General features: G+C 42.2%; 2 protein-coding genes across 2 annotated transcripts; one reads left to right on the forward strand and one right to left on the reverse strand.

Moving 5' to 3' along the window:
* Positions 1–95: 95 nt before the first annotated feature.
* MED17 (mediator complex subunit 17) lies at positions 96–12,860 on the forward strand. Its single transcript, XM_066175698.1, has 12 exons — positions 96–390; positions 704–870; positions 1,246–1,465; positions 2,842–2,978; positions 3,077–3,161; positions 4,611–4,763; positions 5,537–5,667; positions 6,725–6,909; positions 7,405–7,542; positions 8,498–8,615; positions 9,818–9,977; positions 11,945–12,860. Exons 1-12 carry the CDS (start codon positions 159–161, stop codon positions 12,148–12,150), a joined length of 1,932 nt encoding a protein of 643 aa, XP_066031795.1. The 5' UTR covers positions 96–158; the 3' UTR covers positions 12,151–12,860.
* A 3,237-nt stretch (positions 12,861–16,097) lies between these two features.
* VSTM5 (V-set and transmembrane domain containing 5) lies at positions 16,098–22,618 on the reverse strand. The gene is made up of 4 exons (XM_066177411.1): positions 22,408–22,618; positions 19,064–19,393; positions 18,819–18,959; positions 16,098–17,279 (listed from the first exon to the last, which is right to left on the reverse strand). Exons 1-4 carry the CDS (start codon positions 22,490–22,492, stop codon positions 17,236–17,238), a joined length of 600 nt encoding a protein of 199 aa, XP_066033508.1. The 5' UTR covers positions 22,493–22,618; the 3' UTR covers positions 16,098–17,235.
* Positions 22,619–23,787: the final 1,169 nt, after the last annotated feature.

Consider the following 23,787-nt stretch of genomic DNA (forward strand, 5'->3'; position numbering starts at 1 on the left):
GAGCGCCCCCGGAGGCAGCCGAGCCCACTCGGCTCTGGCCCCAGCCGCTTCCGACACTCTCCGGAAACGGCCGAGCCCGCCGGCGCTGGCCCCGCCCCCTCCCGGGCCCGCCGGCCCTGGCCCTCCCCGTGCCGAGCGCGGGCGGGGGTCGCTCCAAGATGGCGGGCGTGCCGGCCGTGCGCATCAGCATCGAGTCGGCGTGCGAGAAGCAGGTGCAGGAGGTGGGGCTGGATGGCAGCGAGACCTACCTCCAGCCGCTCTCCATGTCCCAGAACCTGGCGCGCCTGGCGCAGCGCATCGACTTCAGCCAGGGCTCCGGCTCCGAGGAGGACGAGCCGGGCTCGGCGGGCCGCGCCTGGGCCGAGCCGGGCGAGCCGGAGGATGAGGAAGGTGAGAAGGGCCGCGAGCCCGAGCTCTCCCGGCGGGATGCAGCTGGTGGAGGCCCGCCGAGCTGTGGCGGTGCCGGCTGCAGGCTCCGCGGGTGGTTGGGCCTGGCCTGCCTTCCCCCAGGGGGTCCCGTGGTGGGCTGGTCCGAGTATTCCTTACCGAGCCGCAGTAAATTGTAGTGGGAAAAGACAACAGCAGATATGACATCGTGTTGTATTTCGTGCCGTTATGATCTCTCTGTGGTTTAAAAATGAGCCTTACACCGTTTCTTTTTAAAGCCCTTTGTTTTTCCTTCCTTTTTTTTTTTTATTTTTAGGGTTGGTAAAGTTTCAGCCATCCCTCTGGCCTTGGGATTCAGTGAGGAACAACTTAAGAAGTGCCTTGACTGAGATGTGTGTGTTGTACGACGTTCTTAGCATTGTGAAGGATAAAAAGTTCATGACTCTAGATCCAGTCGGGCAGGATCCCCTTCCTCCAAAACAAGTATGTTGTACCTGGTTGAGCACTTTGTTTGGCTTGCTGCTGAAGATTTTATTCCAGAGGATTCTTTTTTTCACGAGTGATCAGTACAAAATTTATCAAAATCTTCCTTTTGATGTGCTAGTGCAGTGCTTTGATGGCCAGAGTAAGGCTGGGAATGGGAATTGAGGCCAATTTCAGAAGCCTCAGTCAAAATACTACTTCCAGTTGTATAATGCTGGTATGAAACTAATTCTGAGCAAGTTTCAGGACATGCAGCAAAAACAACTTATCAATCACTGTCAGTTAGTTTCCTCTAATAATAATTAATAAATAATTAATAATAATGATAATCTGATGTGAATTAAAGTGCAATTATCTCGTTGTCATTGGTACTAGAATCCTCAGTTTCTACAGCTGATTTCAAAGAAGAAGTCATTAGCTGGAGCCGCTCAGATCCTATTGAAAGGTGCAGAAAGATTATCCAAATCAGTTGCTGAAAATCAGGAAAATAAGCGACAAAGAGACTTCAACTCTGAACTCCTAAGACTGAGACAGCACTGGAAGCTGAGAAAAGTGGGAGATAAAATTCTTGGTGATCTGAGCTACAGAAGTGCAGGTAAACTGTAGGATCTTTTTCACAAGAATTGATATTTTATGAAATTGTCTTTTTGTAACTGGAATAAAAGGTGGAATATCTCATAATAAATAATTTCAGTGTGAATTTTTTTATATTTATGAGGCAGGTTCATAAAGGGAGAACTCTTGTTTTAGTATCAGGGAAAATATCTTGCCATCTTCAGTCCAGAAAGTGATTTTAAAGGCTAAATGTGTAGTATTTTACTAAGAACTTGTTCACAAAGACAATACTGCATTTGCAGTGTAGTTGATCAGTTGACAGGCAGACTTTGTAAATCCATGGCTTTTATCTACGTTTGGTGTGTAAAGCATTTAAAAAAACAAAAGGGAAGAGTGGGTTACATTTTTTTAAATCAAATATCAGAAAATCCTAGAATATGTGCAGTTAGAAGGGACCCAAAAGGCTTATGATGTCTAACTCCCCTGCTCCCCAGAATCCACACCAGGTAAAACTAAACCATGTGGCTAAAGGGTGATGTTGAAGGTAGATGATTATACCTATTCCTGCAGTTGGGAAATGATGCTGAGAATATGCCTTAATTCATGGATTGCATTTAAAGGGAGTGACCAGCCCAGGGTTCTAGAGGCTGTTACGGAGTGACAAGGGAAATGCAGAATCACACAAAAATTAGGGTGTAGGTGCAAAGCAGGCATCAGAACTGGATGTATTGGGTTCCTGTTGTCATTGGTGAGTAAGGAGAAGGACGGATTTGGATTTGTTTGTGAAAAAGCTGTAGATGTACCCCAGGCTGTTTCTTTTCTAGTTGATTTACCCTGACCTAGGTGGACTGTGCCTTGGATGAAAAAGATATGCAGCTGGGACAGATGTGGGTATCTGCTTTTATCAGTCCCTGAATTATTGGCTATAGAGTTATCTTCTACAGTCAGAAGAACATGGTCATAGTTTTAAGACTCCTAGCGAAACATCATCAGAATTCCTTTAAATGAGTAAGGGTGTTGTATCTCTAACCAATTGCTTGCAAAACTAAACATATTTACTTTTTGTCTTTTTTTAACCAAATATCTTTTTTTCTCCTTCCTTGCACCTAATGTCTCAATTTCAAAAAACTTTTGACTTCCCCCTATAATTATTAAATACTCTGTGTTAACATATTGTAAAATATTACATATTGCACAGTGGAGGACTGAGATGCTGACACAGTGGCATGAGCTTTCTGTTTTACCTGGTTTTTAGGGGGTTTTTTTAAGAAGTCATTACAAGATGTGACTCAGAGTGCAATTCTGAAGATTGGGAGACTCAGAAATAGATGTTCTTCTAAAACAGAGATAGGAGCTTTTTTATTTGCGGAAGGTAGTTAATATATAATGTGTATGTCTTTGTCCTTCTTTACTCAGGCTCCCTTTTTCTTCATCATGGCACATTTGAGGTGATAAAGAACACTGACATTGACCTGGATAAAAAGATACCTGAGGATTACTGTCCTTTGGATGTTCAAATTCCAAGTGATTTAGAGGGATCAGCATACATCAAGGTATGTCAGAAAAACCTTAATAACTTAGCAGAGTTTTGTTTCAGATTTGTATGCTTGCAACAGGGAACAAACATTAAATACTGTTCTCTCTTGCCTAGGTTTCTATTCAGAAACAAGCGCCAGACATTGGTGACCTCGGGACAGTCAATCTCTTTAAAAGACCCTTGCCGAAATCAAAGCCAGGTATAGCTTTTATGTTGTTTTATGAATATGGTCTCAAGGAATGAGTTTGCATATGGTGCTTGTTTGAAAATTTCAGCATACAGCTGGGAAGAAGAGTGAATGAGACTTCCCTTATTTAAACTGAATTTTTCTGTTTGGGTGCTGCTTGGGCTTTGGAAATCATGCTTTTGAGGCGTGCTCCTTCGGTTTTTCATATGTGTTTATTCAGTTCTGAAAAAAAAAAATGTAGGGTTGTATTTTGAGTATTCTGGAGCCCCTTTTGTTAGACATTAGAAGTTTGAGCCCCTAACTGAAATCAAACCAAGGTGTTGTGTACATCCCATTAATTCAGCTGAACTAATAATTGTTCACTCTTAAATCTGCCCAAAATGCATCATTTGTGTCTGTCGCTCATATGTTTTATCTGGATCTGAAATCCTTCTGGTGGTCTGTGTGTTAATTACCAACAACTCACCTGGCAGATAGTACATTGATTCATTTAATATGTGCCAGTACGTGAAGTTGTAAACTTTCGGATTAAAAAGCCATCCTTTACTCTTTAAAGCTACAAAGTTTAAAGTTGGCAGGATTTTATTTCACCGTTGTCTGTGATAGAGATGCTGGTGCTGTCCTGAACACAGAGTGCTGTACTGTGAGGTGTTTCATATGGTATTGAGGGTACATTATACAGCTTGTGTGCTTACTCACTCCTGAATCTCCCAAGAGTTTTGTGTGGGAATACACAAGACAGAGAGTAAGACAGATTTAATTAGCATGGTCTGATGACTAGGATGCCATGGCAGGGACAAACAGAACTTTGAGATTATAAGAAGATGGGATTAAACCTGCTTACGAGAAGAAGAGAGATTAAATCAACTCCCCACAAAAAAGATGTTGTAAAATGCATAAGTTGCTTGTATGATCTTTTAACCTAGTTATTGTAGTAGAAATTATTAACCTTACTGAAATAGTATATAAACTCTTGGAAAACTTAAGTAAAATCAAATTCTGATCACCAAATCAAGGTTCCCATCTCTCCATCAATCGTTGATAGTTTTGGGCCTATAAACTCTGTGAAAGCACATGCATGCACTGAATATGATTGTGTAGTTCATCACAGAGTGAATTTAATAAAGCCAGAAGTAGTATCACTGAAAGTAAATTACAACTTAAGGAGCTAAGGTTCATCAGGGAGTTCACAAAAGGCCTGGGAGTGCAACACACTATTCCATAAGGGTGTTGCTTTTCACTATATATATATACGTAAAATTCAATCAAAATTAGTTTCAGTTTTACCTTAAAGTGCTTGCTTAACTGAGATAAAATTCTGACAATACTCAATTTGGGTATAAGGTACTGACTCCTTTATCTTAGTGATCACACGTGGCTACTGCATAGTATCTGGCATCTGAACAAAAAGGTGGCTTCTCTTTGCTCTTCCCTCCTCAAACATTGATTTATACTTTTCAGGTTCTGCACACTGGCAAACAAAGTTGGAGACTGCACAGAATGTTCTTCTATGTAAAGAAATATTTGCCCAGCTGTCCCGAGAAGCTGTTCAAATTAAATCACAGATTCCTCACATTGTAGTGAAGAATCAGATTATCTCCCAGCCTTTCCCAGGTAGGAAGCTTTTTAAGACTCTTGACCTACAATTATTTGCTTAAATACTGTTTGATGTCACCTTTTTAATGCTCTGTGCTTACAAAAGAAAATAAAAACTCCTTGATTTTCAAATGTTTTGAAAAACAGAATTTCGACTAATGCACAGTACTTTCTAATTTACTCTGTTTTCCTTTGTGGTTATGGTTTTTTTTCAGCAGCACTTAAAGCTGTAAACTGTAATGGCCATGTGCATGTGCCAGTGTGGAGCTGTGCATAAGTCATTGTTCCTGGATTGCATGTAAAAAGGAATTTAAGACTAGAGTTTATGGGCCTTCAGAAGCACAAAAGCAAATGCTCTTAAATGAGGATAATTAAACAGCATAAAGGTGGCTTAGAGTCAGTGGTGAATCCTCTGTTCTTACAAGGGGTACACAACTGAGAATACACTTCTGGATTGCTTAAAATGTGTGTGATGGTTAATCACTCCTTCTTTGAGAAAGGAGTGGGGTCCTGGGGACTTTTCTTTTTGTGTGGGATTGAGTCATAGAAATTGGTGTGAAATGCACCTGGTGAGTTCACACTTGGGCTGTCGATGCTTCAGTGAATATCAAGTTTTAATTGGCTTTGGTGCTGTGCGCTCCGCCATCATTCTTTGATTTTTCTCTGATACAGTGACTGCCCATTGTTAAACTATGGAGTGTAAAACATGAAAAAAAGCAGTTCTCAGCAGCAACCTTGAAAATTGTCAGTGGTCGCTTTTAAAAATCTTTTTTTCCATCTTCTTTGTACAGGTTTGCAGTTGTCTATTTCTCTGTGTCACTCTTCCAATGACAAAAAGTCACAAAAGGCTGCTTCTGAAAAACAGAATCCAGAGGATCATCTCTACGTTCTGGAACATAATTTGCATCAACTTATCAGAGAGGTACATCAGGATCATCTGTGGCTGAAGTACTGAAGAGTTTTTGGGCTTTTGTTCAGCCTTCTGCCTGGTGTGTGGTACTGGTATAATAGTGAAGTGCCACTAGAGGCCAGTCCTTCTCCATCCATTTGTGGAAGGCAGCCTACTGCTTGGTTTCCATGGGTGTGGGTGGTTTGGGAGTTCCAGTTAATGATTTCATGGATTGCTGGTTATTTACTTAACATCAGACCAGGCTGCTCACTTTAGAAAAGCTATGCAAAGCTTTTCCAGTAGAGTTCATCAGTTGTGCCTTTTTTTGTCATGTCTAATAGTGCTTACCAAGCATTGTCAGTGAGCATCTGGTCAGGCCATACCCTCATGAAGGAACAATCAATCACCATAATAGCTTTGTTTATTTTAAGGTCCACTTCTCTGCTTCAACATTTTAGATTCTTGTATAATCTAGCAGAATAACCGAGGGTATGAGGTTGAGGCTGTCCTCTTCAGGAAAGAAGCACAGTTTTGCATCTCTGAGTGGAATTGAAATCATGTTCCAGAGACTGTTCACCTCCTTAGAGCACAGCTCTGCAAGTCATACAGTCGTGTGGAACAGTCCAGTATTTTAAACACTGATTTAGGGTTCATAAAGCTTTGGCTCAGTGCCCACCTTCCTGTGGATTTCCTTTCTTTACTTTGGACATGTTGCTAAAACTTCTTGTACTTCAATTTTTTTCATCTAAAATCCTTCCTTTATTTTTAAGTCACCATTCTTTCTGTCTCTATAGATGTATATAAAGAAGACTTATTTAGTAGGAGCTACTGCCATGCTATCAAATTTTTGTTAGCTAGTACTTTTTAAAATTACTTTCTATAAGGTTTGAAAGACACCTATAAATGGGGGAAGCAAAGTATGCAAAACTGTCTTTAAAGTGCTGTCAGGCTAAAGTTAAAAAGTTGCACTTTTTGAAAGTATGTACACTCAAAAAAACTGATGTGAAGCAACATATTGTAGCATACGTCGTAGTTCTTGCAGATATGTTATTTGGTCTCTTTGTTTTATAACATCTGTTGGTTGTTGCAGTGTCACAAGCAAACCCTGAGCTCAACAGTGATGCCACATCCGGCTAGTGCACCTTTTGGCCATAAGAGAATGAGACTTGCAGGGCCCCAGGCTTTTGATAAAAATGAAATCAGTTCTTTACAGTCAAATGAAGGACTCCTGGAAAAGATCATAAAACAGGCAAAGCATATCTTTTTGAGACGAAGGTGGGTCACAAGATACTCTTGTTACAGTAACATACCTTTATGTAGATCGATTCAAGTGTTCTTCAAATTAGCTACTGTTTCCTTCATGGTAAATACAGTCTTTTTTTGTAAGTATTAAGAACCAAAATTAAGAAAAAATATGAGCAAACAACATTCAGCTAGCAAAGAGAAAAAATACCAGATGTCTTTGAGATCTCTGTGACAGTTACAACATAAGCTGCTGATAATTGTCCCTTATCTCAAATGGCATAAATCCTTTTTCAGTATTCTTTGCAGTGCAGTAGCTGAAACTTAGTATCACTTCAATACTGCTGCAGAATGTGTGAGAAATGTACAGAATAAACAAGTGTACTTCATTAGCACCAGAACAGTGTGGAAATAGAATTTTGATCCACATGTTTCTATTAAATCTAATAACCTCCTTGCTTCCTGTAAACAAGATAACAGCACAAAGTGCCTGGATCACTGTGTGTGGAATATGGCTTTATCTTCTAGAACTGCTCGAACCATTGACAGTCTGGCGAGTCGTATTGAGGATCCTCAGATTCAGGCTCATTGGTCCAATATCAATGATGTTTATGAATCCAGTGTTAAAGTTCTAATAACGTCTCAAGGATATGAGCAGATATGCAAGTAAGTATGAGAATGCATGTCCTTTTAGTTGTAGAAGCTCGAAGCAAAGGCAGTGTGTATTCACATTGTGCTTTAAAGGTTTACATTCTCTTCAGACAAGTAGGAGTCCATGATTTGTGTGTGTTTCTTTTTCTGACTTGGCTGTGGGGTGAACAGTCATCTTAAGAAAACTTCACCCACTTTACCCTTCAATGAAGATATTTAGTACATCTTTAATTAATACTGTTTCCTTTCAAAGCAGAAACTTGAGAGTGGACAGTTGGGGAGGGAATTTACTTCGGCTAGAGATGACTGAATACAAAGTATCATTTGATGTGCTGGATTCTAAACTTCCAGTCTGGTCATGGGAAGCTAATCAGTGCTCAGTCTTAGCTTGGTTGCATAGGTTCTGTCATGTGGAACTCATGTAAATGTGGAATTCATTCAATAATTATGCATGTTGTTACCGAAATACGAGATTTCATGTTCCAGAAATAAATGCCTGCAGACTGACCAGCATTGAATTCATTAATGCATCAACAGTGTTTTTTTCCATTTGGAGCACTGCTCTCTGGCTGTGACCACAGCCTGCAGTCATTGGTATATTTCCAGTCTTGGTTCCAGAGTACATAAGCTGCCCAAGTCTTGTCTGTAGCATAGAACACACCATTTTCCCCTGCACAACTGGAAGGAAACTTGGTCACAGCGGCAGGCAGGGGGCTGCGAGGCTTCCGTGACCTGAACAAAGGGTAGGCCAGGTCTGGGAGTATGCCACAGAATATGTCACCTGCTATATAGAGGGAGCTGTTGTGGCCACTGATGAGACTGGAATGTTTGGAGTTGCTGTCACATTCTGTAAGCTTTGCACCATCTGTCTTAGGAATTCTTGTCAATGACTGGGTGGGATTCTGTGTTATTAGTTTCCTATTTAAGTGTTTTAATGCTTTTTGAATAAATATGGATCTTGTCTTCAAAGATCCATTCAACTACAGCTGAACATTGGAGTGGAACAAATCAGAGTTGTGCATAGAGATGGAAGAGTTATTACACTGTCCCATCAAGAGCAAGAACTGCAGGATTTCCTTTTATCTCAGGTAGACTCACATATTTTATTCTTCCCTTTCTCATGATATTTGGGAAACAGAAGTAGTTAGAATCTCACTTTTATCTATGGAGAAAACATTAAGAAGTTCAAATAGTGAAGACAGGAAGCTGGATGACTGAATTTTTACTGTGTTTATGTAGAGTGTTTAGCAACTGTAACTAAAATATATAGCCATTTTTACTAGGGTCAGTAGTTGTAATAATTTTTCTGTCCCATTTAAAATGCATTTCTTAATGCTGCTCATTATGGGAGAAAAAAGTCAGTGGTAATCCTAACAGACAATAAGGTATTCTATATATGAAACTTACTGTAGCCAAGTTCTTAATGAACCCACAATTACTGTCATTTCAACATTGTCTGTTTATGCTCACTTTGCATCTGTCGTTACTAAATTAGCTGATACTTAAATGAACTCTCTTTTCTTAATTGCTTAGAACAACCTGCTGGTTTTATTCAGAAGTAACAATCTCCCCACTATGCATTATAAATAGTCAAAAACAGGTCTTTAATAACAGTGGTTGGCTTGTTGCAGTTATATAAAACTTCACGACACAGAACACAAGTCGAAACAGATCCTGCTGAGGTCCTGTCTTTCTGGTCAAGTGTTGTCAGACTTGTTCACACACAACTGCTGAAGAGTGCTGGATACTTCCTTGTTACAAGGGTTAAGTCATGATACAGGAAAACAGTAGCATTTAAACTCCTAAGCTGTTAGAGCTCAGTGGTTACACGTGAGCATTTCTGGAGATAATCATGCATGTGAGAACCTCAACTTTTTTTTTCTGTATTTTCTCTGCTAATATATTCTCATATTTTAATATATTTTACAGCAGAAGTCTTGTTTTTATTGGAAGACAGGATTGTTTACACATTAATTTTTTGAGACCTAAATAAAGATTTTTGTAAATTGAAAGGAATACTTAAAAAAAATGACTAAGTGCATATACCTATGAAAAAATGAATTTAACTGCATAATAGAGTGGTCTTCTCTGTCTGCAGAGGAGCTAGTCTAAATTCAAATAGCACAAAGCTCTACCATCATATAAAAAATAATTCCTCTCAAAGTAGAGAACATAAAGTCACTTTTATAAATAACTATTGTACAAAAAACAGGCTTGCTAAACACCATAAGCAATTCTTCCTGTGGTCTGCAAATATTGAACGGAAAACAAACCTCTTGTTATGTTTCAGATGTCACAGCACCAAGTACATGCAGTTCAGCAGCTTGCAAAAGTGATGGGATGGCACGTGCTGAGTTTCAGTAATCACGTTGGTCTGGGGCCAGTGGAGAGCATTGGCAATGCATCAGCAATAACTGTAGCATCACCAAATGGAGACTATGCCATTTCAGGTAATGTTTCCTCTTGCAAATAGAAGTCAAATCTTTCTGAGAGTGTTTGTAGAATATTTTACTATAAATTGATATGATGCTCTAAAAGTCTAGAGACAATCTCTTTCGTTTATGGAACTGACATCTAAATAGAAGCAACACCTTGCCCAGGAAGCCACTTAATATAAACCTAATTTAATTTACACAGGCTTGAATAGTTATAGGTATGGAAAACTTTATATCTATTCTGTAATACGTATTACATGATTACATTATTTAAACATATAAATATGTTAACTATATTATAAATATTTGTTTATATAATATCTAAATATATATAATTATTGTAATTATTATTATTAGCATAGAAAAAAGAGATTACAGAAACCATCAGGATCCTGAGAGAAGGGAACAAGATAAACAACAGGATCACAGCCCCAGACTTAGGGAGGAACAGAGTTCGGTCTCTTCAGGGATCTTTTTGAAAGAATCCCATGGGATATGATCCTATGGGATGGAAAGAAGAGGGGTCCAGGAGTGCTGTTTGATTATTGTTTTCAAGGGTCACCTCTTTCAAGCTCAAGAATGATCATTCCTGATGTTCAAAAAGTTGTGCAAAGGTGACAGAAGACCTGTGTGTATGAACAAGGAGCTCATGACTGAACTCTGACATAGGAAGGAAGCTCCAAGAGATTATAAGTAGTTGACCTGGGAGAGATATAGAGAGACTATCCAAGCATGCATTGCTAAGGATAGGAAAGCTAAGGATAGGATAGCAATCTGATGAGGGATATAGAGGGCAGCAAAAAGAGCTTCAACAGGTATGTCACCAGCAAAGGAAAGATTAGGGAAAATGTGGGACTGCTGTTAAACAGAGAGAGTACCTGATGGCACAGGACATGGAGGAGTAAGCCAAGGTACTCAGTACCTTCTTTACTTTGGCCTTGAGACTGGCCTTCAGAAACGGATCTGTGAGACCCATGGGAAATTCTGGAGCAAAGATTCAGTCTCAGTAGTGGAAGACCAGGTTAGAGAACCTTTGAACAGGCTTAGACATACACGAGTTCATGGGACCAGGTGGGATATATATCCATGACTGCTGAAGAAGTTGATTAATATCACTGCAAGGCCACTCTTGATCATCTCTAAAAGGCCAGGCTCAGGAAGGGCTCCTGAGGACTGGAAGAAGGCAAATGATATATCCTATATTCAGGAAGGAAAATGTAGGGAACTACAGTCTGATCAGCCTCATTGCAGTTACTGGGAAGATGAAGAGGAAAAATAGTCTCAGACAACTTTTCTGAACATACTATGGAGAACGTGATGATGAGGAGTAGTTGGCATCAATTTATGAAAGAGAAATTATGTTCGATCAGCCTGATAGTCATCTCTTTATAGAAGGTTAGCTTGGGAGATGAGGGATAAGCTAGGTGGTACCTCTCTAACTGTTTATTTAAAAGCCAACATACACCACTCCCCAACATGAAAACACAGAAACCCATCCAAGCTAATGGAGCACCACCATCCCTCCACCAGTGTTGCAGAATTTTGTGATCAAAAGTAACTGCCCAGTGACTTAGATCCTGTCTGTTTGAGATAAATCCACTAGAAACAGTACATTTTTCGACAGAATAGTGGGGAATACATCCAAGGAAAGAATGAGAAATGAAGCTTTTGCCCTTCCTGGCATCATTGGGGAAAAAGAAATGCATTTGTAGGTGTACATTTTGGGGTTTATTAAAAGTTTCTCTGTCTTGATCTAACCAAGAATATGCAGTGTTAAAGCAACAAAATCATAGAGAAATGGAAGACACGAGAGAAAATCCAGAGAAAAAGCTTTGAAAAACAAAGGAAGGGAATTTCCCTTGTTTGCTATCAGCATGTTTGGAATTGAATAAGAGTAAAGTATAGAATACAAAAGGAAGAATATTTAGTATGAGGAATTCATGCAGTGTAAAAATGCTCATTAAAATCTCCTTTCACCACAGTCCGTAACGGTCCAGAAAGCGGCAGCAAAGTCATGGTTCAGTTTCCTCGGAGTCAGTGCAAGGATCTCCCCAAGGGCGACGTCCTGCAGGACAGCAAGTGGAATCATCTCCGCGGACCATTCAAGGAAGTGCAGTGGAATAAAATGGAAGGGCGTAACTTTGTGTATAAAATGGAACTCCTCATGGCTGCCCTGACTCCTTGCTAGTGGAGCGTCAGCCTCTCTCTGAGGGCTTTGAAGTGTCTCTGTGCAAAGATAACTGCCAGTGCAGCAAAGGGAAATGGGAACTATGGGCCAATACAAGAAAGCAAAATCAAATTTATTTCCTGTACAGAAATAGCCATTTTGGTATTTGTAATTAAACCTTTATCAGTGGCATATAAAATATATACAGTTTTTTGTAAAAGTTCCTTTCAGCTATATCTTTGAAAATTGCTCTGTCCAGGGTGACATAGATGAGTAATTAATGTATTTTTTGTTTGTAAAATTAAATTTGGTAGTCCTTGAGTTGAAGCATTCTTGAGTTGGAATTTGTACATTGATGGGGATTCAAGGTGACCCATTATTTTTGAGAAGTATGTTTACTTGGCAGTTTGAGTGTTACAAAGTCACTGCCTGTGGCAAAATCTTTCCTCTCTGATGGCCTGTGTGATGTTGACTACTTTGCTTGTTTTCTTGCAAGAATATGGAGGAGAGGATCTTGCTTGGCTTGCAAAGTTCTGACAACTGGAGTTTTTGGGTGATAATGTGACTTAGTGACTGGATAGAAGGAGCTAACTCTCCTGCAGTAAACCTCCACACCTGCACATCTGGGTCGTTCTCCTGCATTCTCCATGATTTTCATCCTGGGAAATAATAATATCTTCCCGAATATGAGCTCTTTTGAGTTTTTTCAAAATAAAGTCACATTTTTTATAGTTTTGGTTGTAATTGTAGCCTTCTTGAAACTCACAGTATGGTGTTCAACAAAGCTTTCATTTTGTTTGGTACTTAAGTGCTAAGGGTCTTTTTGCAACCTGTGTGAACTGGTTCATATTCATGGTCCATATTGTCTTACAAGGTGTCTGTCTCTATGTATATATAGAAACTTCTTGCACATAAATGTGTTTGAATTGAACATCACACTTCCATGGTGACAGTTGTTATTTTGTTGTCTTCTCACGTATAAAGAATAATTGTAGGAAAATAAGCAGCAAGCTCCTGCTCAGCATGTATCCAAAGCAGTTTTTGTACTTTTATTGGTGTTGGCCATTGGAGCTTCTTCAGTTCCTGGAAGTACTTCCTTCTGTGTGACTGAACTAAGAAAGAGAAATGGTTTTCCTTTCCAGGTGCCCATGTGTTACCCAAAACAACTGATGAAAATCAAAAGCCCTAGTTGAAAATACCTCCTGATCTTGAAAGAGGGCTGAGCCTGATTAACCCCTGTGATGCCAGGTCCTCTATTGCTGTGCCAGCAGACACTATGATTACAGGCAGAGGGTGGTGTTGTTCCTTGGTAAACTGTTCAGCCAACAGCCTGATGCATGTGTTCACGCATCCGACTAGGTGAGGCTGTTCTGACTCCTGCTAACACAACAAATCTCTTATTAATTAGAAGATGAGTCTATGAAACTTGAACTTGTCTTTACGCTTTATTGTTCTTCACCTAAATTCACAGGTCTGCATGTAGCAATAGCCTTTTCATCAAGTAAGTTCTTCATTACCAAGTAATCAGATCACTGTGGAGCTATTACAATCTCATGGTTGCAGGACCTCTCCTGAAAAGAAGGACAGCTCCTGTGTTGCAGAAGGGCAAGCTCTGCGTGTTAGCATGAAAACACTTGTCAAGACTTCTAGGTCTAGCTGAAATAATAACAAATAATAATAACATCAACAGCAGCAGCAACAAAGAATTATTAGAGACCTGGAGAGTGTGTTTTGGTGTTGAATACACAGGGATTCCTAATTTAAATGGAAAACAGACTGATTAGACATCCAACAGACAGTCTTGAAACTTGGTAGTGTATCTTTGAATATGAAATTATGGTATCAGTGAATGATTAAGACCTTTTCAATTGATTGCCAAAGCAATCTGGTGAACTTGGATGTCTCTTTAACAAGTTTAAAAGTAAAATGCCTTAATCCCTTTGATCATCTATTATGCTCTAAATACTAAATTTTGCTGCTGTTCTGCAGGGAGTTTACAAGTATAGTTAAGAATAGCTATTAGTTTCTGAATTTCTACTGTAACAACCTTCTATAAGACTTTGGATGCTCTAGGGTAGCAAGAAACTGCTACAGTTCAGCCTCACATTCTGTGCCTCAAATATTGACATTAATAATGCATATTCACAAAGATAATTCTCAGGAAAATAGGAGTATTTTTAAGTAACGTTACCTGTATAGAGTATGTTAAATTGTGGGTAATATTTTTGGGTGAAGAATTGTCTATAAGGAAAGCTTTATACAGGCTAACTGTAATGAGTGTTCTTACTGAATACTGTTTGCTGTTCATATGGGATGTTACTGCCTAAAAGCGAGGTTGGCACCAGGTTCAATAGCCAAGGATGGGTGCCTGAAGTGATTTCAGCCAAGCTGAAAGAGGTAGAACAACTGTTTTACAGTTCTGCCTGCTTTATCTTGGCTGAGGTCAGGATGAAAGACATGGGAAACGTAGAGTTGAGTTCGGTCTTGGTTGTTTATTATATCTTATCTATTTACAGTCTCACGAAGTGTGAGCTCCAACTTGCCAATTCAAGAAAACGAGACAAAATGGAGTGCTTCTAACTCTTACGAAGGCTATTTAAGAGATAATTACCCAATACCAAAGTGATACCTATGTTATTTATGCTTCTTACCCAATAATGACCATTTGAAGTCTGCAATGCGGACATCTTTCACCCAATTAGAGAAAATCACACAAATCCATAAAGAAGAAGGTGAAGAAGGTGAAGAACTCAGACAACACCCTGAATCATCCATTATGGCCCACACACACTACTACACACCAAAAGCCCAAACCCAAGTTTTCACCCTGTGAGATCACACACCACCACTCCCAACTACACACCCACAACTCCCGTGCCATCACACAATCTCTGAAGCCTGTTCAAAGGCCTCAAGTGAAATGCAGTGCCTGCCTGAGGGTCAGCACCCCTCGGCTCAGAAAGCCCAAAATTCTCAACCTCCAGGGTTCAAACAAACTGCTAGTTGTAAACTTCTTTTGTAGTAGTACATTCTAAATGGAAGAATTTTAAGTGTTTATTTCCCACTTTCTTCCTAGCTTTCAAAGATTGCTGTTTAAATGTGTGTGTGACCTCTGCAATCACAGCAATGCTCTGGAATGGTCATTTATGTCTGGATAAGTTTCCCGACTTCCTCTGGCAATTACAGTGTTGAGGTCAGTGTTAGCAGATAACAGTGCTTTTATGTGTAAGCTGCACTTCTTGTACTAAGTCTGACAGAGCGCCTACTCTATATTCAGCTCAGCCCAATACCTAGCTTCACATTCAAAGTGCTTTAATGCTTTTTGCATTAAAAGTCTGAGATCGTTCAAAGTCTAAAATTTAGGGCTCAAAAAGATCCCCTAACAATGTTTTCCATATTCTATAAGCATACTTTACCAAGTAATTCAAGTTTGGTGATTAAAACAGATGCACTTACAGTTTCCCTGTTGTCAAAGCCTAGTTCACTCAAAGACACAAAATATGGGCAATGTACATTGAAAGCAGGGAATTGGAAAAAACTGTTGCTTTTCTGTGCTGTATCAGATACTTATTTAATTTCTCACCTTTTTGGAGCTGTTCCAGATGTAGGAAGGAGCAAACAGCTCAATCTATTTATGAGCAGGAGAGAGTCCCTTTTTACTACAAATGGCCAGCTCAGTATGGGATGGCTTACAGGTATTGTGCACAGGGTTCTTTGGCTTGTGTGGCACCTACCTGCGTCGTTATGCACTTGGTGAGAACTTCCCTGAATGTTTTTCCAAATGGAGCCCATAGTACCTCTACACTTGAGCATCCCAGTCCCTGACCAGAGGGAAAGCTCTGTCAGCCTGTCCTGTAAAAGGTTTTTGCAAACAAACGAGACAAAGTGTGAAAAAGGTAGAAGCAGCAGTTTGACTCAAACAGCCACATCGCAATCTACAAGCGCAGACTAGTCCATGGTGTCTTCCAAGTTCAAAGTTTATTTCACACTGCAAAATACTCATTACAAAAGCAACACAGAATAATTTGGAATTTGGTCAGTTTACTGCTTTCTCACTGACAAACAAAAATGTTATTCTACCCAACAGATTTACAGGTGGAAAATTGCAATACGTGCAATATGCAGGTTCAAGAAAACATCAGTTGGGTCACTTCATGTTTTCTTACAACACATGGAAAGCAAAGGTGGCTTCTCAACAAGAGCAATTTTAAAACTGTATTTGTAGATACTATATTTCAAAGTAATGCTGTTTTAACTTTTCTTCTGTGATAGATTCTTCATCACTGGGCTAAGTTTGCAAAGGACTTGACATCTTTCACAACAAAACCATTGAGTACTTTGCCACCCCGCTGGTGTTGTGTGTCAGTATTTTATCTGACCCCTTTAATCTCTATAGATAGTGTCCTCTGTAGTGCCTGCCTGCACTGTTCCTTGTACAACCACCTGCTCTAGTAATGTCATAAAATGTCTGTTAACATCCATCCTGGGGCAGTGTGAACAATTGGAAACACAAGCGGGAGAACTTTGACCAGCTCAGCATTCTTTCAAAGTCAGTTTTGTCTCATGAAAAACTGCAGTTTACCTTCAGAGCTTCAGGAAGTTCCTTACACCTAAAAGTAGCAGCATAGGTGCAATAAACAGGATTTAATGCTTGCAATTAATTTTTTAATGTAATACTGTAATTAGATATTTAATTTATTATGTTGATGGATGCTAATGACCACTCTATAATAGGAGACTTGCTATATCTAAAATGCAGGTATCCTTCAAGACCATGATTATTTCCTTTATGGGTTGATCTTAGAGGCTTAGTTGGTAGGTTGGTTGTTTTTTAAGAGTGGTAGAGGCTGTAGATTTTATTAGCTAGCCACAAAAATGCGTTCATGCTCAGCATGAAAGCATACTGTTTTTCACTCTGACCTGAATGAACCAAAAACCTACCAGGTCAAAACAGCTCCATCAGACACTGCTGATTTAATTACTTTGCAAGTCAGGATGGTTCTGCAGTAGTGACAGACGTTATATTGTCTTAGTCTGTTCTTGCTTTCTTGGCCAATACTTTCTTCTGAGGTAGAATTGTTATTTTTATTATGATACAGTCCTTGGCTAACACTCAATGGTTTCCAGTTCAATCTCTTCTGTTGTACTTGCTGTAAATAAAAGGATATTGTTATTGATTGGCAAATGGATTGGAAGGCCAACATTCCAAAATTAACTGTGCCAAGACATTTTTAACATTTTAATATTAGCTCAAGCTTGGTCATCTAAAATTAGGTTTTAAATGCATCTTTTCAAAGTATTTAACTGCATAAACATGTTCTCACAATCTTTAAAGTGACAACGATTTCTTCCAGTATAAGGCTAAAGGCACTAAGAAAACTAAGTCCATGGGGCCTGTTCTTATATCTCTCTTCATGACTTCTGAAAGGAGGGCTCTTCTGAGATAGAACTGGGGCAGAAATTAGGTCTCTGCTTTGGACCATTTTCTGAGAGATCACACAAGTTTCTAGAACTGTGCTTTTCAGAACTCTGCCGTATGTTACATGAATATGTCTATTCAGTTCAGCTCTGTGGGAAGATTGTCTTCAGCTGGAGGAAGAGGCTTTATCTAAACAAAATCCTGTATATGATGTACATGATAGGAAAGATTTTAGTAGCTACAGAAGCTTGAGTGGTGTATGCACCACAAAAACAGCAGCAGCCCTTAAGAGCTGTAGGTGAGCGACAGAAAGGAAGAGGCAGCTCAAACCAAGTTAATTTCTTCTATTAGGTTTTGCAGAGTTGACACAAAGTCTGGGCCATGAGTCTTAGAATGCTTGAGTGTCTGTGTTGGTCTAGTAAAATACTGATAGCTAGGCTGCTTGTTGTAACGTAACATTTATTATAGAAGAAACACAGACCTTTTATCTAGAGGGCAACCAACCACAAGTGGATCTGAACTTACAAAGAAGGGAGGTAAACATCTGAAATATTTTGAAGTGGTAAAGGAAACCTCCCATTTCAAAGATGTGCCTCAGAGCTTGATCCCAGGCCCATAACATGCACCTTGTCTTTCTGCCTAGGCCAAATATTCCTGGTGGTGGCTTGGAAATTTCTTCTCTAATAGGTCCCTTCACTGTAGCCCTTGTGTTCCCTTGACCTGCTTTTTATGACTGTTGTCTTTGGTGTCAGATTTTGATATTACTCAGTGTTCGTTGGAGTCTGCAACTGGATGAAAAGTGAACAGATGAAGAAAGAAGGGGTTTGAGACAAGATGCAACCCTCCACTGAGGATTGAAATGAGGCGGGGGCCACTCCCAAGGATCATTTGACTATTTTCCCCTAGGATACATCTGCTGATGTGAATTCTAAGGGAGTTGCTGATGTTCTTGACTTTGTCTGCTGCCCTTTGATGGGGGGGTTATTGCAGGTCTGGCCTTTTCTCCCCAAGTTTTGCAGTCAGTGATGTTGGGAAGTATTTTATTATTTCTAATGTGAAACATATAAGATAGATGTCCTGTGGATTGTTCTTCAACTAAACACCTGTTGTTCAGCTGCCTTAGCTAGTAAGGAGTTATTACAGGATAAGTGATCTGAGCCCTTCAGTCTTTTTTCTCAGTGGCCCTGTTTAGCTCCTTTATGGTACAAATTTTAGGCTCAAATTTCAGGCTTGAAGACCCTGTACCCTGACTACATTTTTAGAGAAATACCTGTTAGTTTGTGTGTTGTCTTCTTCTGAAATAGATGCAGAGATTTATTACACAGCCACATGAAGCAGATTAGAATGGCAGATACTGCAGCAAGAAATGCAAAGAGAACTGCTACAAAATGCAAATCTTCATAGATAATCTCTGTAGGGAAAATGGAAAAAAAAAAACTAATATTATAAAATTGATTACAAGCAGATTGATGCTTAAACACAGGGTAAAGCCAAGAAGTCCCGTCTAGTTTGTACCATAAACATTGACTATGATGGTGCCATAGGCATTGGTTCCATGCTCGTCCATTACAGTAACAAAATAGTAGCCTGCATCTCTCATGCCCACATTCCGAAGCTGTAGAGAGCCATTTTCAAAAGTAGTCACTCTGTCCTTGTAGACCGTGGACACGTTGACGTAATTGCCAGTTCTCCATTCAGCAATGCTGGTGGTGCCCCAGCTTGACACATGCTTCCACTCAATGGTGGCCATGCCTCGGCAAGAGTATTCAACTGAGAGGAGGATGTTTTGTGCCACTGTTGCATTGATGCTGGGTTGTGGGACAACTAAGGACACTCCTCCGGGAGCTGAAAGACAAAAGAGAGTGATGAGTCTGGAGGTGATGCTGCACCAACTGTCCAGGGCTGGTTGGGACCCCTTGGATCCTGGTGATTCATCCTATCTATATCAGTGATCTGTTTTAAGAGAGGATAGATTATGCTTTTCAATACCTTTTTCTTTCTGCTTTCCATAAAAGTAACATACATACTTAAAGACTAAATACACATTTATAATTTGTGATAGCAAAAATGCTTCCACCATAGAGGACACATAATTGCATGTGTTTCAACACCCACATAGAAAGGGACTTTGGATAAGCATAACATTTTCTGCAAACTGAGCAATGTTCTTCTGTTCATCAGTAACTGGCTTTCTTTAAATACCCTGCATTTACATGGAAAGTTTAGTCACCATGTCCAAGGTAATCTATCGTATTCATTAACTACCATCCCCCAAAAGCAAGAATTGTAGTAGGCATAAGTATGTGAAATACTGGCAAGGACTTTGTTGTGTTTTCAGGATGTGTAATCAACATTAGAAATATCAGCTTCTTAAGGGCGGCCAGTTAATAAGCCAGTGCAGATAAATCACATGTAACCAAAGGTACACAGTTTCATGAGAAGCCAGGGACTTCATGTTCCTGATGATATCTGGGCAAAAATACATATGAAAGAATACTTAATTCTCACCTACTTCCTCCTGATGTGATTACAGAGCTGTTCATGACAATGTGAAACTGAACCGACGGCTTAGTTTAATGTGTAACTGCAATAATTTTTGCTTACATTTGGTGTTTCTGCATGAAGATTTGGATGAACCCCAACATAGGAGTTTTAACTGGCATATATTTTTTTTCTTTTTGTAAGTGGCTTGTTTGAAACCCTTGGCTAAAGACTGAAATCCTGTTATCTACCCACAAAAATCAAAGCAGACCAAAGGCAAGATAAAGCACAGAGTAAGGGTGAATGCCTTTTCCTGGTTTGGGTTGGAGCAGCTGCCTGCTCTACTCCCTTACTGTTGGGAACAGGCTGACTGCAAAAGCAAAATGAAAAAGAAATGCTGACCTGCAAATATCTGTAACCCAGTGGGGAAGTGAGAATGCGACCCTCACCTACACAGCACGAGTGCAAAGCAGGACACCTGGGGATGATCCTGGAGGTTCTGCAGAGTCTTCAGGGATAAGAATGATTTAAAAAGGCAAAGAAAAAAGTCTCCAAGGGGAAAAAAAAAAAAATCTTAAAGTAAGAGCCCTCTATGGCCAAAACTCCACAGCCACCACAAATGGAAGAGATGGGTGAAGTACAACCTGACTTCACTGTATTTGGGATCTGTAGCAGAATTCACTAACTCTTCTGGGTCGGCATTAAGGTAGAAGAGCTCAAGACACCAGTTCATTTCCCAGGCCCTCATGTACAGTACCAAATAGGATCTAGTCTTCTTCCAAGATAACACTCCTGGGCTCCCTCCTTCACAAGCATTTTCATACTCATGCTGCTCAGTCCCCTGCAGGAACATCATGCTTTCCAGGCAGCTCAGTGCATCCTCAGCTGAGCTGTGATCTGCTGTTCAGCCTGTGTGCAGGAGAGACTAACCAGAGCTGTGAAAACGAGGTTTGTGCCAGCTACAGGAACAGAACAGCCGGGAACCTCTGGTAATCGCTGCAAATTGTTCCAATTGTTTTCTGGTGCATGTGTTTATTTAAAGGCCTTTCCCACTGTTTCTGACCAGACAGGAGCTGAGTGTCTCCCCTCAGTGACCCTTTCATGTTTTTATAGAGGCTTTGTTTTTAATATGTGATTGCAAGGTAAATGAAAAAAAAAAAAAAGAATTTAAATCTTTCCATTAAATGATTTGCAAACATGTTCCGTCCCTATCTGGCATGCAAAGCTAAAAAAAGCAGAGCACTATCAAATCATTCAAAAATATTTTTGGTAGGCAGTATGCCTAGATCACCTGAACCAGTCTAATCCAACAGAGCTGTGCCAGACTGGAGAGCAAACATCACACCCACATGCAGCACCCTACACAAGGTGACTGCTGCTCGCAAAACCAGCCTCTTCACAACCAGTAAAACTCACACCCAGGAGAAGAGCGTACAGGGGCTGCTCAGAGCTCACCGAGTTTGCCATCCTGGCACGCTGCTCTACTCCAAAGTATTTGCCTGGCCAAGAGTCAAAGCGGGAAGTGCGGCTCTGCGTACCAGACCCGGCCGTGGCAACGCAGCTGGGCCTGCAGTGTGCTGGGCAGTTAGAGGGAAAGAAAAAGGCTGGCAGCCGTGGAGGGGCCTCCACGCAGGAGCTCTAAACTGGGGGGACAGCTCTAAACGGGTCTCTGAAACCCTGCGGACTGTTTCTCCACCCTTTGGTGTCCTGCCTGTGCGACAGTTCTGTTGGTGGAGTGCCGTAACCAAACCGAACTCACTGGCGGCCCTGACACCTCGGTCCCCAGGCGAGGTGGGGTTGGCAGTAGTCTCCTTCAGGCCCCTCTGGGAGACGACCGGACGGCTCTCTGCGTGCTGCCCCATGCCCCCTCACCCCTGGAGGGGTGCAGGGTTGGAACCCACCTTCCCTCCTCACCGCCGCGTTTCCCAGCGTGACCCGACACCCCTCGGGCCGTTTCCTACCCGGGGTTGTTTCCCCCTTCACGCCTCGTCCCCTCAGTCGCTGGAAAAGCAGCGGGAGGACGGCGGCTGCTGGGGGCGCCCCTGCCGGCAGCGGGCGTGAGGCCGGGGTGTGGGGCGCTCCCCCCGCCGCCGCGCTGGTCCCGCTCGGCTCCCCCGCTCCCTCCGAGCAGCAGGATCGGGGACGAGCCTCCCCTGACCATGTCCAGCCCTCAGAGAGCAGCGATGCCTGCCTGAGTCTCGGTACGTCCCGTCCCCAGCCCCTCCCCAGCCGCTCCCGGTTGCGGACGGGCTGACAGAGCGCTGGCCGCGGGCGGGGGTCGTCGGGCGCTGGGGCTGAGCCGGGGCATCGCGGCGAGGAGCAGGAGGAAAGGGCCGGGGGTGGGAGCGGGGGAGGCAGGGACTGAGTCGGACACTTACTCTGCAGAGCCCACCCGGCGGCCAGGCAGAGGGTGACGGTCCCCACGACGACGCCCCGACTTCGACAGCCCTGCAGCGGTCTCATCAGCGGGAAGCCGATGCCCCAGGAGTTGCATTGAAGTGGCTGGGCCGGCCGGCGCGGCCCGAGCCCGGGGGCTGCCTGTCCCAGGCCTCTCCCTCGCTTCTCTTCCTCCCGCTCCCGCCGCGGCGCCGGAGCTGCTCCCAGCTCCCCCCCGCAGCGGCCCCTGGACGCTCCCCCGCCTCACACCCCGCGATCTCCGATCCGGGCCGGAGATGCAATTGGCTGAGGAAGGGAAGGCTCTGCCCGGCCGCCGGCCATCGCCCAGCCGGGAAATGGGCGCGATGGGCGGCCGCGGAGCCGCGCAGCCCTGCCCGGCCCTGCCGACGCCCGGCCGGAGCCTGGAGTCGGCAGCCGAGCCCGGGATCGGGACACCTGGCCGAGGAGGCTGGTTTTAAATGCGATTTGGCATCCGCAAGGGAAATTTCACTTCGGGGTGTTAAAACGGACTTTTTTGCTCCAAGAAGTCTGGTGATGCTGCTGGTGAGACGGGGATGGGGGGAGGGCTAGAGAGCAGCATCTCTGTGTCCCCAGAGATCGTCTCAGATGACCACGCTGGAAAATGAACCTGGTTCCCATGCCACTGTACCCGGCACATGCACTAGGTGCTCTTCTCTCCCTTCTGTTGTCGTCCAGAGGAGGTCCCCAGCAGTCCTTGTACTTCTTTCAAAAGCACCGGACAGTGTGAGATAGTGGGAAACATGATCAGAAAACATGAAATCCTGAAAATTCATCCTTGCTCAGAGGCATCCTTGTAAATGGTTGCCAGAAGCCATATACACCCCCAGAAGACCTGCCCCTCTGACCAGGGAAAGAGTTACACGCCAGATCAGCCTTTTTGCAGATTTTCCATTCTCTTTCTTGCATTTCCCTCTCCTCGTGTTTTCTTTAGTAGAGTTGTGGATCAAAGAGGCGTTTCAGCATGCTGGTCAGCACACGCTCCTCAGGGTGAGGAAAGGGCAATCACTCAGGCCACAAGGGACAGCTGCCACCTGTGCTGAGTAGCCACTTTCCCCTGCACTGTATGGAATAATGCAGGTTTCCTCATGTACTGGCTGTCTGTGAGGAGAGCAGGTGAGTCCCATGGGGGCTCTGGACAGCTGAAGCACAGCTCTGGGCAGGAGGCTGAGCAGAAGTGAGGCCTATGCAGGGCTCAGCTGCAGAGAACCCACTCCTGCTGGGGCTTTTCAATCAAGTGTGATGCTATCATGTGCTGCCATGCTCTTTTATGGCATTACAGCTTTCTTCATGCACATCTCAGGGGGACTTCCAGGACTTAAGTCAGGCCTTGACAAGAGACA

The sequence above is a fragment of the Chamaea fasciata genome, unplaced genomic scaffold, assembly GCF_029207755.1.
Source record: "Chamaea fasciata isolate MVZ Bird 193981 ecotype frontalis unplaced genomic scaffold, bChaFas1.0.hap1 SCAF_2, whole genome shotgun sequence".
NCBI classification, from domain to species: domain Eukaryota; kingdom Metazoa; phylum Chordata; class Aves; order Passeriformes; family Sylviidae; genus Chamaea; species Chamaea fasciata.